The following is a 17585-nucleotide window of genomic DNA, read 5'->3' as shown; positions in this document are numbered from 1 at the left end:
TATCAGAGTCAGTGAAGGTTGCACAGACAGCGCACAGGAGAACAATAGAAGCAATATCACAGACATCATGCAAAACAAAAGTCAATGTGGTACAGTGCACTTCTTTCCAAGCCCTACTTAAAAGAGACATTTATAGAACACTAACGTACACCAGAGGCTTCTAACTCTAGAACATTCCCAGGACTTAAACTGAGCTGTTATGGGCCTAATGTATTTGATATGTAGAACTGAGAACTAGAGGGTGAAAGAACAAGAATTATCGAGGGAAATGTATACATCAGAGAGGAAGGGGAGGGAGGCTGGCTGTCACCTCATTTCCAATTTTTAACACTTATAAATCTGCCCTCCGGCTGCATCTGTACCTCTCAAAATATAAATAATGGAGTTCTTGTTGTTTCATTTGAGGTGAAAACAAAAAGTAGCCCCAGATAACCCCACTTTCTCTCTCTCAAGTTCAAGGGCACAGCCGCTATGACTAGACTGTACTGTGTTCTCTCGCTCTCAGTCTTTCTCGCCATCCGCCCCTGGGCTTGACGGCAGCTTTGGGAAAATCTGACATTCATCAATTTGTTATGATGGAGAGGAGCAGCTTATAGCTCTGTGCCCTCCCATCAATCACCCCACCAATTATTCCCCGCCCAGAACAAATATAAATCTTCGTTTGAGATGGCCACAGGAAGGCGAGGCCTTAATGTGTTATTCCTTTAATTCCAAACTGTGCCTCTCCTGCTCTAGTGCAGAAATACTTTCTAAATCAGTATTTTTTGTCTTGTTTTTCTTTAAAAATATCTTAACCCTTCTAAGGGGCTGTTAACACGACACCATTTTCAACTAAAAACGTAAAACTTTTAATGCATTTTGGCCATTCGTTTACACGACAACAGCGTTTTGGGTGCCTGAAAACGCAAAGTTTTGAAAACGGGTTTCAAAGTGCAAGTTGTCTCTGTGTAACCAACAAAAACGCGAATCTCAGAAGACGGTGTTTCATCGCCATCCAATGGCCTGGCAGCAGAATAGAGGGTTTTTAGTCGTTTTCGCGGATCCGTGTGAATGGGGATCGTTTTGACAATGGTGTCATCTGTACACGGAAAACTCAAAGGAAAGACTTCTCAGTTTTAAGCATATCATTATCGTGTAAACGTACCCTAAGTAAGGGATAATGTAAAGCCATCTGGGCCCGGTTTCCCAAAGCGTTCTTATCTCTAAGTAGTTCTTAACCTATTCCTTAACCTCTCTCTTAACCTTATGGGACGGTTCCCGAAACGTTCGTACGCTAAGTATATCTTCTGTAAGTCACACTTTCGTAAGGTTGGTCTGGACCATTCGTAGCTCTCTCTTAGCGTTGTTGCAGGTCTAAATGAATATAATTCTGAAGTTTTAATACACCCAGACAGTATTAAATTAGGCTAATTCAAGTGTTTTCATGCAAAGAATAAAATTGTCATTACACTGATTGTTGTTAGATTTTTAATTATATTATTATACAATATTATGAATTGAATTAAAACGCTCTTTTAAAGGCCAGTGAAAGCATAGGCTATTGTCAGTTAAGTCATATTCGGACGCTAATATTGTTTCTCATGGGCTTGTCCGGTATTTTAAACATTTACAGGGGTAAGTCGGTGATTTTATTGCCGTCCGAATCCATAATATCAGTGTTTTTCTCACCCAATCCGCGTAAAAATCCCTGGCCAAATTAGTACCTTCTGTTTTTGTGACAAACAGGTCGTGTGGTAATTTAATTGCCGTCTGAATCCACATCTCTGAGTTTACAAGAGATTCAAAATTCACGGTTTAAATCCTTTTTGATCACTGCCGAGCACCGTACGCAAGATGTAAACTTTTATTACTGAAATGCTGGAAAGTATTTACACAAGAACAATATTTCATCGCAGCTCCACCTCAGCGAACAAAAATGGGAAAGAAAAGGCGGCATGTAAATTTTTGAAAAGGTTATTGTGGCAGCAATAGGCTATGTTACAATTTTAAAATATGTAGGATAGGCTATTATAGGCTATTTATAGTTTGGATTATTTTTTATAATATCCAATAATCATAATAAATTGCAATTTCAACTATTTCTGAAGTGCTTCTTTTATAAAGATGACCGCTTTTTCACATAAACAGCCCCTGCACGAGAGAATAATTGATCCTCGAGCCATCGATTTCAAACAATTCAGCACCATGGCCACGGACAGCGCCGGGTCACGTCGCACGTAAGAAGGTATATCTTAAGCAGCTTTCTAAGGTATAGTTCGGGGAACACACTTAGGAAAATAAACAAATTTGGTAAGATATATCTTTCGAGTCTTCTTAGCAGGCTAAGAGTGAGCGTTATCGGGAAACCGGGCCCTGGTCATTATTGCAAAAATAATTAGCTTTAGTTCAATCATGACATCTCTCTGAATAGTTTTAGCATGTTATTGAAAATGACAATGTTTCGTTTTGGCGGATTACGCTGCTGCTGTTGATTAATTCTGCTGCTGCAGAGCAAGCATGGACTTGCTATTGCTAATAGATAACAGACATATGCTGCTGCTGCATAAATAGATATACATATATCCTGTAGCAGATCTAGGCAGGTGGAGCTGGGGGAGGTGGAGGGTTTCAGACAAAATCTGAGAGCGGCCTGCAGGACTAGCTTACAGCAAATAATGAACCAGACGATTTAAATGTTCAACAAGCAATCTCATTGGCTGCAGAATCAGCAGAGGCCAAAGATAAAAATGTACCTTTTAAAAAGGTACAGCCCCAGTGACAGCTTTCGTACCTTTTTTTCTGAGAGTGCATGCTGTAATGATGCGATTTCTAGCAGATTGCATGTAAAGGACCAATCAGCTAGTTTCATGGCTTAACTAGATATATTATGAATAATACAACTTATTCTATTATTAAAATGTAGTCTATGAAGATGGCAAACTGTGAAAATAATATAAAAGCATTTCATTTAATTATATAAATAACCATTTAATTGAATTAATAGAATCATACCATAAGGAGGATAGGAAAGTCAAAATACATGGATAGAGCCACTACAGCACTACTATTTTTTTTGTAATTGTATTTCACATTATTACTGTTTTTACTGTTTAAAAATGCAGCCAATTGGCGCGTATTGAGTTTTTCTTTTCACTGTTCTGTTCTTGTTTTGCCTGCCTGAGTTCCTAGCTAGTTTCCACAGACCTGTTTCTGTTCACCTTGGTTACGTTTCCCCATGTATTGAAGCCCTGAGTTTCATTCTGTTCCTTTGTCCGGTATTGTCTATGTAAACATGGTTGTGTTTTATTTATCATGCAATCTCCTAAATGTTCATTGTGGATATAATAAAGACTGTGTTTTTGTCCTCTGTCTCCTTCGTCACGCAATTCATTCAACCAGCGCCAGACAGAAGCAATCAATTATGTTCAACAGCATTTTTGTTGTTGACATTAGTGAAACTATAGTTCCCAGCATGTTTTTAAAGGAACTGAATGGGGAGATTAAAAATGTTGAAATTAAGTACTATTTTATGTGATTTTGAGCAGGATGAGAAAAGACTTTAAATGTTCAGTTATGTTGGGATTTAGAACCGGTTCAATGTGAACCTGTATAAATTAATAATTTCGGGGAGTATAAAATCACTTAGAGTGAATCACTAATCTGGTCACTTAAAAATAACTTAAAAAAAAATTATATTTCATTTCATAGTGCTGAAGTTAAATGAAACAATTATTAATTCATGTGGAACCAATATACATGATTAAATCATGCAAATTCAACACAAGACAAAATAAAAGAACAGATTAAGAAAATGATATTTTGCAATGCCCTCTTCCTCACCCTTTCAGTTTCTCACTTCTTTTTCTCTTTCCCAAACTTCTGTGTCCCCTGCTGGGTCACAGGTAACACAAATTGTCAGAAGTATGCAGATGAGGCTGAGCTCGTTCATATTCATGAGGCTGTGGTTTTAATGAGGGACTCAATTACAGGACCACATTACACTGAACCTGTGACACTTCGGCTGTCTGAAATAGAAAGAGAGAGAGACAGAGGCTCTATGTATTCAGCATCTCATTTCTTCATCTTCACTCTGCGTTTTAATTCTCCAGATCATTCCTCGTTCCCTTTGCTGATCAGACCAATCCCCGTTGCACTCATGATCTTCCATAATTAGCCAAATTATTTGTCTGGGTCTGTCCTTTTGGTATTACATCATACTGTCTCCCTCTCTGCCCGTCTCTCTCTCAAACTGCTCTGTGGGGAGCGTCTAGATGTTCTGATGGATTATACTAATGATGACTTTTCCGATTCCATCTTCCTCCAGCTTTGCCCCTTCCTCAGCACACACACACACACACACAGGGTCTTGATTTATAACCACCTCCCGCTATCTTTCTCTTCTTTACAAGTAATGGGTGATCAATTTGAGAACAGTGTGACCTGTGTTTATTCTGTCTCCAAACACACACATTTGTGTGTACCCATATAGCACAGCACACACAATGATTTGTGGTCTGTGAGGAAATGTAGCCCACTTTACTTGACACTGATTACTGTCTTTGCCTCTGAACAGCCCCACATCTCTGCATCACACTCAGACACACAGATGGCTGTTTTTCTACCATGGCTGGGACTCTACATTCCACTGTTTTTTGTTATGTTATATCAAACATAAAATTAACTTACCCTGAAAAGCAGTTTGTTTTAAAGATATCTAGGCCCGGTTTAACAGACAGGGCTTAGATTAAGCCAGGATTATGCCCTAGTTCAATTAGGGCATTTAAGTGGCTTTTATAGACATGCCTTAGAAAAAAAAATATTACTGGTGTGCATCTTGAGACAAAACAATGTAGTGACAAACCTTTTACCCAAGTTATTGAAAGAAAAAAATTATCAAACAAATATCTTAGGCTTACCAAGCTGCATTTAATTGAGTAAAATAAGTAAAACAGTAATATTGTGAAATATTATTACAATTTAAAGTAACTGTTTTCTATTTAAATATAATTTAAAATTCAATTTATTTATGTGATGCAAAGCAGAATTTTCAGCATCATTACTCCAGTCTTCAATGTCACATGATCCTTCAGAAATCATTCTAATTTCTTTTAAAAAATCTTACTGACTGAAACAATAGTGTAAGCTGATCAATAACTAAAAATATTTCTATATCCTACAACTACACCTGAATTTAAGCCGCTTTATATTTAGATATTTATTATTATATATTTATTAGGGGTGTAACGGTATAGTAAATGGTAAATGGTAAATGGACTGCATTTATATAGCGCTTTCACAGACCTATAGCCACCAAAGCGCTTTACATTGCCTCACATTCACCCATTCACTCACTCATTCATACACCGACGGCGGTGTCAGCCATGCAAGGCGCCATCCAGCTCGTCGGGAGCAGCTGGGGTTAGGTGTCTTGCTCATGGACACCTCGACACTTGGTCAAGTGGAACTGGGGATTGAACCACCAACCTTTCGGTTTGTAGACAATCTACATGAACCACTGAGCCACTGCCGCCCCTAAGTATACGGTAAATGTATTCGCCCCAAACCGGCACGGTTCGGTGCATACAGTCAGACGACGAATACAGTCAGTCACAAGGAATGTACAGTTACACCCCAAATATTTATTTGTGTTCTCGATTAAATTAGCCGCCTTCCTCATTTAATAAAATAAGACTAAAATTGGGCTAATCATGGCCTCCTAATCATCCCCATATACTAATTGGCTTGATCACTCTGTCTCCTCTCCACCAATAAGCCGGTGTGTAATGGGCGTTCTGGCGCAATATGGCTGCCGTCACATCATCCAGGTGGATGCTGCACATTGGTGGTGGTTGAGGAGATTCCCCCCTCTATGTAAATCGCTTTGAGTGCCGAGAAAAGGGCTATATAAATGTAATGAATTATTATGAATTATTATTATAATCTAGAGACAGAGGACAAAAAGAGGACTGGACCAAAATACTGTGTGTGTGTGTGTGTGTGTGTGTGTCCTCACATGAATTTACCTCTAATGAGTAGTGTATGTGTATCTGTGTGAGAACAATGTAAAGAGGTGGAATGAAATCATTTGCCATTATAGCAATACATAAGCCCAATTGTTTCCCCTGTGCTTTTCTGAATTGCCTTCAGAAAGCTGTGTCTCTCAGATAATTTATCAGAAAATTAAGAAAAGGTGAAAGAAAGAAACTGAAATGAGAGAGAAAAACAACATGTGAACTATGAAGTAGTGAAAACAAACAAGAATCTTGTTTCTGGTATTAAATGTTATTTAAAGGTTCAATTCCAGTGAACATTGGAGTATCAGTATCTTCACCACCGGTGTCTGTTGTCAGCATTGTGCTCTGCTTCTCTTTCTCTCTTCCACTCTAATATTGTACCAGGTGAGATGTTCTCGAATTGCCTGCCATCACAATATCACCTGAAGTGTCACACTGTCAGAATGTCAGTCAAACCTGTATCTCAGCTGTCTCCCTCAGCAAAACAAACTGTAACCTGCACAAAATGTCTTTGCAAAAGTAAAACATTTTTTAAATGTATATCTTTCATGTTTTTCAGTAATAAATTGAGCTTTTATTTAAATTCCTACAGCCTGTTTCACACCACACACATTAGCAGCGTGCGAGGGGAGCTGCCGCAGCAGGTGTGTGTTGAGCTTTCACACTGTTTCACAGCAGAGAAATCCAAATTTCAGAAGCGATCTCACCAATGTCACAAACTGTGCACAGATTTGCCAGAATGTCTGCAATAAAACCCAGAGATTTTAATATGAACTCAAACATCATGTCATTAAAGTCTTTGAAGACCAATTTATCTATACAATTAACATTGCATTTATAACTCTATTCTCATACTGTACATTAACAATTTGTCCCTTTTTTCTTAAAGATTATTATACACTCACCAAGCACTTTATTAGGTGCACTTTGCTAGTACCGGGTTGGACCCCCTTTTGTCTTCAGAACTGCCTAAATTCTTCACAGCAGTTGCTGGAACAAGGTGCAGGAAACATTCCTCAAAGATTTTGGTCCATATTGACATGATAGCAGTTCTGCAGATTTATCGGCTGATGCGAATCTCCAGTTCCAGCACATCCCAAAGGTGCTCTATTGGATTGAGATCTGGTGACTACGGAGGCCATCTGAGTATAGTGAACTCACTATGTTCAAGAAACCAGTTTGAGATGATTTGGGCTTTGTGACTAAAATGGTGTTATCTGGCTGGAAGTAGCCATTAGAAGATGGGCACACTGTGGTCATGAAGGGATGGACATTATAAGCAACAATACTCGGGTAGGCTGTGGCATTTAAGTGGCCCAAAGTGTGCCAAGAAAATATTTAAACACACCTTTACACCACCACCACCAGCCTGAACGGTTGATACAAGGCTGGATGGATCCATGCTTTCATGTTGTTTACGCCAAATTCTCATCAGATCAGGCAACATTTTTCCAATCTTCTATTGTCCAATTTTAGTGAGCCCATAGGAATTGTAGCCTCAGTTTCGTGTTCTTATCTGACAGGAGTGTCACCGGTGTGTCTTCTGCTGCTGTAGCCCAACTTCTTCGAGGTTGGACGTTTTGGGTGTTCAGAAATGCTCTTCTGCAGACCTTGGTTGTAACAAGTGTTTATTTGAGTTACTGTTGCCTTTATATCACCTCAAACCAGTTTAGCAATTCTCCTCTGACCTCTGGCATCAACAAGGCATTTTATCCCACAGAACTGCCACTCACTGGATCATTTCTCTTTTTCAGACCATTTCAGATCAGCAGTTTCTGAAATACTCAGACCGTTTGGCACCAACAACCATGACACGATCAAGTTCCCCATTCTGATGCTCAGTTTGTACTTCAGCAGATTGTCTTGACCTTGTCTACATGCCAAAATGCATTGAGTTGCTGCCATTGGATTGGCTGATTAAAATTTGCATTAATGAGCAGTTGAACTGGTGTACCTAATAAAGTGGCCGGTGAGTGTATATCCAAATCTCACAAGTGTCATTATCAGCATTAATATTCTGAACCAACCGTGTCGTTCTGTATTCACCCAACACCAGGCGCATTCGTCACTCTCACTAGCCATTAGCCGTCAGTGAATGATCATTACTTTAGCTTATAATCACTGTTATTTCCTCCGTGGTGTGGCTCTAAGGAACCCGAGTACTGCCACGAGTCAGAACTCAGATTGAACCCCACTGTGGAATGTTGTGCCTCTGAGCGTCGAGGGCATGTGAACATATCACTTCTCCCTGCTAATGGGAGTTTGCAGTTAAATTTAAACTTTTAAAACTTATTTGCAAAGCTTGAACGCCTATGCATGATAATAGAGAGATTCTAAGCCTATAACACTATCCTTGTTTTTGTTTAGCAAAACACCAGTTCTTTAAATGTGCAAAATGACCGAGGTTTAATTCCCTTGTGCAACTTTATTATTAAAGATATACATACATTAATTTATGTATGGATTGTATGTATGTATTTATTTGTTGGTTGGTTATTTGGTTGGTTTGGAAGTTGCATTCAGAATTCACTTGCCTGAAAAATCTGGCCACAAGCCATTTCTATGATGTGGAATCAAATTTAATTGATGTCAAATCTCTGTTTAAAGGTCAATATTTCAATATTGAACTCAAACATAATTTTTGTCTTGTATTCCAGTCAATCTAATATACAGTATATACACCCTTAAACATTTTTCTAATCTTAACTTTTTTTCATGTTTATAAGCATACATTTTTACTGCTTAAACTTGTGTGTTGGGTACATTGTGAGTCAAGAAAGAAACAAAGAATAAATTGTAAGAAAAATAAACTTATACAGATATTCTCTGAAAACATGTCTTTATGGCTGATTTGCTTCTCAAATAAATTAAATTAAAAAGTTTCAATGGACAACAATACAAAAAAATATTTAATTTTATTTTCTAAAGATTAAGTAACACTACAATAAGGTACAATTTGTTAACAATAGAAAATCATTGAAGAACAATACTTAAACAGCATTTATTAATCTAGGTTAAAGTTAATTCATAAAAATACTGGGGGGTTTTTTCTTAATAAATTAGCAAATATAAATGTATACAACTTGAAATGTTAAAAAATGCGTTAGTGAGAATTTACATAGAATTTAACATTAACTAATATTTAATAGGCTAAATGCTGTAAAAGTATTATTCATTGTTGGTTCAAGATACCTAATGCATTAACAAATAGAACCATATTGTAAAGTATTAATGATTTTTGCTTCTCAAATAAATGTATCATGTTTTAAAGATGTTTAGATAGTTTCACTGGACAACAAAATAAAAAGATTTGGTTTATTTCTAAATAATTTGGTAACACTACAATAAGGTACAATTAGTTGATATTAGTAAATTGTTGAAGAACAATATTTTAATCGCATTTATTAATCTAGGTTAAAGTTAATTCACAAAATACTGTTTTTTTCCATAATATATTAGCAAATGTTAATTTATACAACTTAAAATGTTGGAAAATGTATTAATATGAGAGTATTTAGAATTAAAGTATTGTTCATTGTTAGTTCCTGATACCAAATAGAACCTTATTGTAAAAAGTGTTAAAGATTGCAATCATCAGCACACACACAGGCACCTCTAAAACACAGGGACGTACCGACAGGGCAGGCGCCCTCTGACACCAACAGCACCTCTCTCTGCAATTTGCAGGCATCTTTGCGCAGGAGACAGTGGTTCTCATAGCTCTCGGCGTTAGATCCGCACACTGGAGCATAGTCACTGCTGCACTGTAAAGAGAGAAAGAGGCACAGGTGTCACAGATGCATGTTTCTGTTGTAAATGTTTAATGGTCGAGATCAGATGAGGACAAACTTTAATTACATTGGCGCTCTGAAACACAAAACATCTGTTCAGGTGTACATTACTGCAGATAGTGAAGAGTGAAATAATGGCTGGTATAACACCTGACTGTGACTCTACAGCACACACACACACGGGGAGGAACACAAGTCCGCTGGTGGTGTTGCTGTGGCCAGCTGTGGTGTGGCGCCTGGAGGAAGCAGGTCACCCAGAAGCAAGAACACTGAAGGTGAACCGGTTTCACTCGTATATCAAGCCAAAGCAAACAGAGGTTATTTACATCAGCCGTTAAACAAGAGGTTATCCATCTATCTGAATACACACACGCACACACAACTGACACACAGCAAACACACAGTAAAATCACTGGAAACACACACTCACACCAACACAGAACTGCTGACTAATGGCCTGAGGGGAAAAGAGAGCACAAGTGAGAAGGACAAAACAGACACGAGAGGGAGGGTGACTCTTTCAAAGTTTGAAATCTCTAGTGTGATTTATAAATCACAGGCAGTCAGCCATTAACACAGGACAAGGTGATTTAATGAACCAGAACACACTGAATCTGTCGGAAATGTCCACTGATATGTTCATTGCAGTGAAGTTAGGTGGACTTCTGTAATGAAGAGGCATGTTAATTCATGTTTTAATTTCATGCTTATACCAGGTAAATAAATGTATATGGAACCACATTTACCTTTGACTATCAACAAACATCTAATACTATAGTACAATACAATATATGTCAATGGTCCATATTGTTTTGACGTCAACGTTCTTCAAAATATTAAAATCTGAGGATGAGTAAATGATGACAGAAGTTTCATTTTTGGGTGAACAATCCCTTTAACATACTATATTAAAACCAAGTCTCAAAGTCCCATTAAGTTTATGTAGTTTTAATACATTTTCAACACACTCTTATGGCAATTTGTAAATTCGTTTTGGTGACTAATTTGAATGAATTTGTACAATCTTATTCATACGTTTACTTACAATCTGTTAGGCCACCACCTCATAAAATATGTTTTCTCATGAGAAATTTTTGAGTTGCTTTAATAATACAGTACAATAATCAGCAACTACTATAATACAATAAAAAGTTAATGTTAATTGAACAAAAACAAAATGTTAATTGCTGCAGTCTATTTAAAATGTTTAACTAATCTTTTTTTTAATCGGTTTGAATGAATAATTCAATGACTCGCTCATAAATATTTCACTTGTTTCATCACTAGATGAATCAGCTTTTTTTTTTTTTTTTTAAGGAACCTCTTGAATGAATGATTCAATGATAAATACATTTTTAACAGTCACTTGTCGCCCCCTGGTGGCGTAATGATGTAATCGATACAATCATTGTAATGACAAGTTCCGTTCAAAAAGTGATTTACTCCGTTTTGTTCACTACCGTACACATCAGTGTTTATATCCGAACTATAAACTTTTATCCCAGTACTTCTGTGATAATAAGAATATTTGAAACACAGAAATAATGATACTGTGTGTGGTTGAAAATACTCTCTCTCTGGGTCACCAGCAGCAACAATGCAAATTTGAATGTTCCGCTGTGATTTTGTCAAAGGTTTAAATAGACACGTTTAATAGGTGAATCTGTGTCATTTAGGAATGAGATCGAGATTATGAATCAAGGTTGCAATCTTTTAACGATTAATCATGCAGCTCTACTATCTAGACCAATAAAACAGAGCGTTTGTGATGAGCGTTTGACAGATTAGAGAGGTGAATGAAAGACTGAGTAGGAAGATATAAAGGCTTAAATAAGAAAATGGATAATAGCAGGTGAAGGATGAATAGAGAGGAAGGAAATATGATATAACCGCTGTTTCCTCATATATCTTCAACCAGCAGCCGCTTTTTGACGAGGATATTAAAACATGTCATTAAGAGAAATTCTTTCTTCCTGTTCCTCCATTTACTGTAACTGCTCTCATCTATCTCTCATATTGTTTTTCCTGCTCTGTAGAACTGTATCCTTCACTGTGTCCTGGAACTCAGAGCGGAACCACAAGTCATCTTCTACCAGCCTGGTCTCAATGTTATACATTATGAACAGCTTCAGATCCAAAGCTACAGCTGCTGTTATTACCATAGGAACAGAAGTGATGGGCAAGCTAACCAAAAAAGTAACAGTAGGAGTAACACTTAACATTAAGGTTTCATTTGTTAACATTAGTTAAATATATTAGTTCATGTGAATTAACAATATACATTAGCATAGCATTTATTAATCTTAGCTAATGCTAACTTCAACATTTATTACATAATACAGTTTTTTTTTTAAATCAGAAACTGAATCTGTTCACTTTAGTTAAGGCACCCTGAACTAACATGAAAAAACAATGCATAGTATTTTTTATCAGCTTGCTTATTGCTAGGTCATGTTAGCTAATCCATTAACGTTGACCAATAAAAATGAGCTAAGCTAAGCTAAATGAGATAAAGTAGCAAGTTATGCTACCAAGATTTTAGCTCATATTTTTTTATAAATATGAAATATCAAAAATTGTGTTTTTGAGAGTAATTTGATCTAAAACATTATTTGAATAGAAAAAGAAATATAAAAAATCTCTAAGTACAACTGAAGTATAGTGTGTGTGTGTGTGTGTGCGCGCTTATGAGGAGAGAAAATGAGTGTTAATGGTTTATATTACAATTTAGTTTTATAGTTTAAAAAAATGCTACTGTATGTAGTAATGTCTGTTCAATAATGTAGTGTCTTAAAAACTTCAAAAATGAAAGTAACTTCATCTCATTAAATTTTTTACCTAATTAGATCTAACTCATTAGATTCAATTTTATGGATGCAGATCAGAAGATAGGATTATTAATAACAAATGAACGATAAGCTTGGCATCAGTGCCAAAACAGCTTCACAATATGTAACACGTAAAAACAAAAGACTCAAGAGTAATACATTATATGACTGGATGAGCAACATGATATATTCACACTTGCTCACCAGCACATCAATTGTAGACTAATGTGCCAAGTTATATGGCGCATTCAAGTCACGCTAGAAAGATATTTACGAGACGAACAGCACCACAATGACGTAATTGTGGGATCCCAGAGTTTCCGAGGTAGGGGTGTCAGAAAACATGGTGGATGCAATGGTGGATCATATCATTGTTTACAATGTACAGGTTCAGAATGTCATGAGGGTGTAAATAATTACAGGACCTTTTTTTCTGAACTATTCCTTTAAAGAAAGCTCAATTTGTAGGATGCATTAACAAATTTCTGTGTAGCACAGTGCTGTCAAAAAACTAATTACCAGCTTTCATTTGTTTCATTTAAGGCATTTGTTGGGGGACTTTAAATAAAGTGATATTACCTTGATTACCTAAAGGGGTCACTGTATCCCATAATTAAAAGAGCAAGAAACATTTCCTGTCCTATTAAAGCGATACTGTATAAAACCAAGTCTCTTATACTGTAAGTCTCTAATACATTAGATATGAATCCACATGACTCAAGAGAAATAGCTGCATACAAACTATTACATACAATTACACACATTATCTGACTATAGACTATCTGAGATGTGTTGGGAACAGCATTGGAGGAAGACGTTTGAATTAATCAGAGCTCTTAGATTCAGTAATGAATTGGTAGGTGGAAAAGAAAAGAAAGAGAGAGGAAGGAAAGGGACTGGGCAAAAGTCGGTTAGCATGTTGCTGTGAGTGTGGAGGTTATGTTACTGTGATAGTGGCTCCTAATGGAAGCTATCGCTAGCATTATTGAGCTAAAGCACTCAGTTCTTCATATCGCTTCCAAGGTGATGGCCTCCGTCTGTGGACGTTGATCGTACGTGCATGTGTGTGTGTGGTTCAGGAAAACTATGTTACGGGAAGAAAATGTCCCCACAAAGTTGGCAATCCTTGTCCTTGTGGGGATGTTTTTTGGTCCGCATGAGGAAAACAGCTTATAAATCATACTAAGTGATGTTTTTTGAAAATGTAAAAATGCAGGAAGTTTTCTGTGATTATTAGGCTTAGGGTCAGTGGATAGAATATACAGTTTGTATATAATATATCATCATTTTATTTTTTATTTTATGCTTTCCATATTCATTTATATCCACTTTTCAAGCCAAATTTCCACATTCTCTCTGACTCTTGAAATTGTTGACTTTATTTTAAGACTTCAATGTAAATGCCCTTTTTGCATGTGAAATGAGTAACAGTGCTTCGCTGAATATTATAATAAATGTGCCCCATCCTTCAACAGTCTTTGTTCTTTCCCATATTCATTTAATACATTCTTTATCATTTTATTTCCCTTTTTCATGACCATTTTTCCACATTCTCTCTGACACTTGAAATTTCTGATTTATTCATTTTTAATAATTTATTGCTTTTTTAATTCTTCAATGTAAATGGCTTTTTGCATGTGAAATGACTAACAGTGCTTTGGAGAATATTATAATACATCACAATTTTCCCCATCCTTCCACTGCCTCCTTTGTTTCTCATTTTTTAGTTTTTGTTGGCATCTCCATGATTGGACAGGCCAAATTTCTGTTTACCCAACAGGGTATAGTAAATGTGGCCGGTCACGTGTGTTCATCTATGTCAGGATTCCTCATTTCTGGTCCTGGAGAGCCACTTTCCAGTAGTTTAGTACTAATCCTGCTCCAACGCACCTGGCTGTATTTATATAAATACATGTTCATTGATGTGTGTTCATCAGTAATTAGAGCTGGAACTAAACATCCAACAAAAGTGTCTCTCCGGTACCAGGAATGAAGAACCCTGATCTAAGTTATGGAAGTGTGAAATGAGACATTTATGCAGCTATAGGCTGGAATTCACTACATGGCTTTAGCTCAGATTTCTGAACTGATTTGCAGTCTAGAATAGTCCACAATAGTTGGCGAAAGTCTGTGCCAGTCTGCAGATTTGGACAGATTTGACAGAAAATTGTGTAGTGTATGATGGGCACAGACTTTTTTTTATCTTCCATTATCCATCCAGTCGGTTGATATCAAAACATGTTCGATATTTTGAGGCAATTTCAGTAAACATATCATAGTGTAAGATGTGTCGCTACTGAAACCGAAGCTGTCTTTTTGTGTTCGGAACAATTTGAAAGTCTGGTAGTGAGATTACGTTTATAGTACATTTTTATTTTAAAATATCCTATTTGAGAAAAAGAAAACCTTTATTCTTCAACAACATTGCATTCAACAGGAATTTGGACATCGTTTCTATTGTATAAAATGTTCTCTTGAACCATTACATTTCCATTCCTAAGGATTTGAGCTTTGTGCAAGAATACTACTCGTGTACTGGTTCTTCTCTCAGATCCATTATTGTATGACAGTTACATGCACAGATGTGTAATTTAAAGTGTGTCAGTGTATGTTTTTCAGTGTTTTTCTTTTCTAAATTGGAACATGACAGACTCAGGGCCATGCCAGACTAGATATTATATAGTGCTTTGGCACTTGCACATAGTCATTTGACTCACATGCTACAAGACAGATGGCCAAAGTGCAAGGATAAATGAAAGAGAGAAAAAGCGTTTTACTTGACTTTTATGCAGATGAAAATACACTGCTAGCCACTACACACAGGAGATTTAAAAAATTTGCATAGGTATTTCAAATTCAAATATACACCACCGTTCAAAAGTTTGGGGTCAGATTTCTTTTCCCCTTTTTTTTAAAGAAATTAATTATTCAGCTGCATCAAAGATGCATTAAATTGATCAAAATTGGCATTAAAGACATTTACAGTTTAAAGTTACAAAATGCTTATGTTTCAAAAAATACTGTTCTTTTGAAATTCTATTCACACTCAAAAAAAATATTGCAGTTTACACCAAATTTTTAAGCAGACAACCATTTTCAACACTGATAATAATAAGAACTGTTTCTTCAGCACTAAATCCTCATATTAGAATGATTTCTGAAGGATCATGTGACACTGAAGACTGGAGTTACAATGCTGAAAATTCAGCTTTGCCAGCACAGGAATAAATTACATTTTTAAATATATTAAAATATAATTTTAAATTGTAAAAATATTTCACAATATTACAATGCTGCTGTATTTTTGATCGAATAAATGCAGCCTTGGTGAGCATAAGAGACATCTTTCAAAAGACCCAAAACTTGTGAACGGTATTTTATATTATTTTATGTTTACACAATATGTGTTATTGCTTTCCATCTGTGATTACTTATTAATTGTTGGTCCATAGCTACATGTGTCGGATGCATTTTTAAGAATCTCGTGTCCACGAGTGTTTCATTTATATGGCACCATGTCAAATTCAAAACAGTTCAACGCTGTGTTTCAAACGCTCCCCCCATCCTCCATTGTTCGGACAAACAGGCGAGTTACTCAATCAAACAGATTGCATTTCCATTCGGTGTAGCTAGTGGTCCAGAAAGAGATTGACCGCCTTCCATTTCTGTCTTTTGCTCTCTCTCTGAGTATGAGAGTTGGATCAATAGCATGTCAGTAAGTGAACTTGTGTGAATCACATCCATTCATCTCTCTCTCACACACACTTCTCCCATTCCACTTTCTGTTTGGGAGTCTAGAGGCAGGGCAGGGCTTTGGGTAGCAGTGTCCAACCGCATGAGTAGGGCATCCCCACACACACCCTTAAAGCGGCGGGTACCGTCTCTCGCTGCGCATGATACTTAACCGATAACCCTCCCCACCACAGCTAGAGGCACTCACATGGCCCCAGACTAGCGTTAGTGCCGCTCAATTGTATTAAGGGCAGAAATGAATGCAGCGTGACCCTTCTTAAGTGCACAAGGCATCTTTGTGCAGAGCGAGGCCGGGCGATCGAGCAGATGCATCAAAGAAAATTCCCCCCCGCGCACTGTGCGAGCAGACAGATAATGCTATTTACCTGAGTGATGCAGCTTGGCCTGCAACAAGACGCAGATGCATGATGTCTGAGTGAAGCAGAGCACTCTGACCGAGCGAGAGAATGTATGTGTGTGTGTGTTTTCTGTGAGAAGGCAAGTGTAGGTGTATTTTAATTTGTGACAGCTTGTTTACTCTGCATGTGGTGCTTTTAACACGGTCACACGTTCAACATGTGGTGCTAATAAAGCATGCAAATGTTAGTATTCGAGGGGCATTGATTCCTACCTTAAAATCACAGATGCACGTCACCGTGTCCCCGATTCGCAGACACTCGCCGTCAAACTTGCATGTGTTTGTGTCACACAGAAAAAGATCAGTGTCCTGCTCTTCGAACCCTGTCATGAAACATACACAAATATAGGTTATAGATTACAAACAGATATTGTACAAAACATGCTAAGAACATTTAGCTGTAGTTTTGGGGTCTGTGAGATTTTTTTAATTCATATTTTTATCCAGCAAAAATGTATTAAAATGACAAAATAGTTTATAATGTTACAAAAGGTTTGTATTTCAAATAACTGCTGTTCTTTTGAACTTTCTATTCATCATAGAATCCTGGAAGAAATCGTCAATGTTTCCACAAAAAAATATTTAGCATCAGAAGTTTTAAATATTGATAATAATAAGAAATGTCACTTGAGCATCAAATCAGTATGAATAGAGGAATATAGATGATTATCAGCAGTCAACACAGGAATCAATTACATTTTACAATTATTAAAATAGAAAACTGTTATAGTTATTTAGTTGTTAGTATTTAGTTTTTAGTTATTTTATTAGTATATTAATAATAGTATTCATATTTTACTGTAATTTTGATCTTTCAAAAACA

General features: G+C 36.7%; 1 protein-coding gene across 2 annotated transcripts in view; it reads right to left on the bottom strand.

Annotated features, from left to right (window-relative positions):
* The window catches only part of tmeff2b (transmembrane protein with EGF-like and two follistatin-like domains 2b), a 67674-nt gene that overhangs the window by 35156 nt on the left and 14933 nt on the right, over positions 1-17585 (bottom strand). For both annotated transcript variants that reach the window (XM_084128655.1, XM_084128656.1), the window contains exons 2-3: positions 16976-17085; positions 9628-9757 (exon numbers count right to left, since the gene is read on the bottom strand). In XM_084128655.1, the coding sequence (XP_083984781.1) occupies positions 9628-9757; positions 16976-17085 (240 nt within the window). The remainder of the gene's footprint in view (positions 1-9627; positions 9758-16975; positions 17086-17585) is intronic.

Source organism: Abramis brama (assembly GCF_963993115.1).
Source record: "Abramis brama genome assembly, chromosome: 11".
NCBI classification, from domain to species: domain Eukaryota; kingdom Metazoa; phylum Chordata; class Actinopteri; order Cypriniformes; family Leuciscidae; genus Abramis; species Abramis brama.
This window is presented reverse-complemented; position numbering and strand designations above follow the sequence as displayed.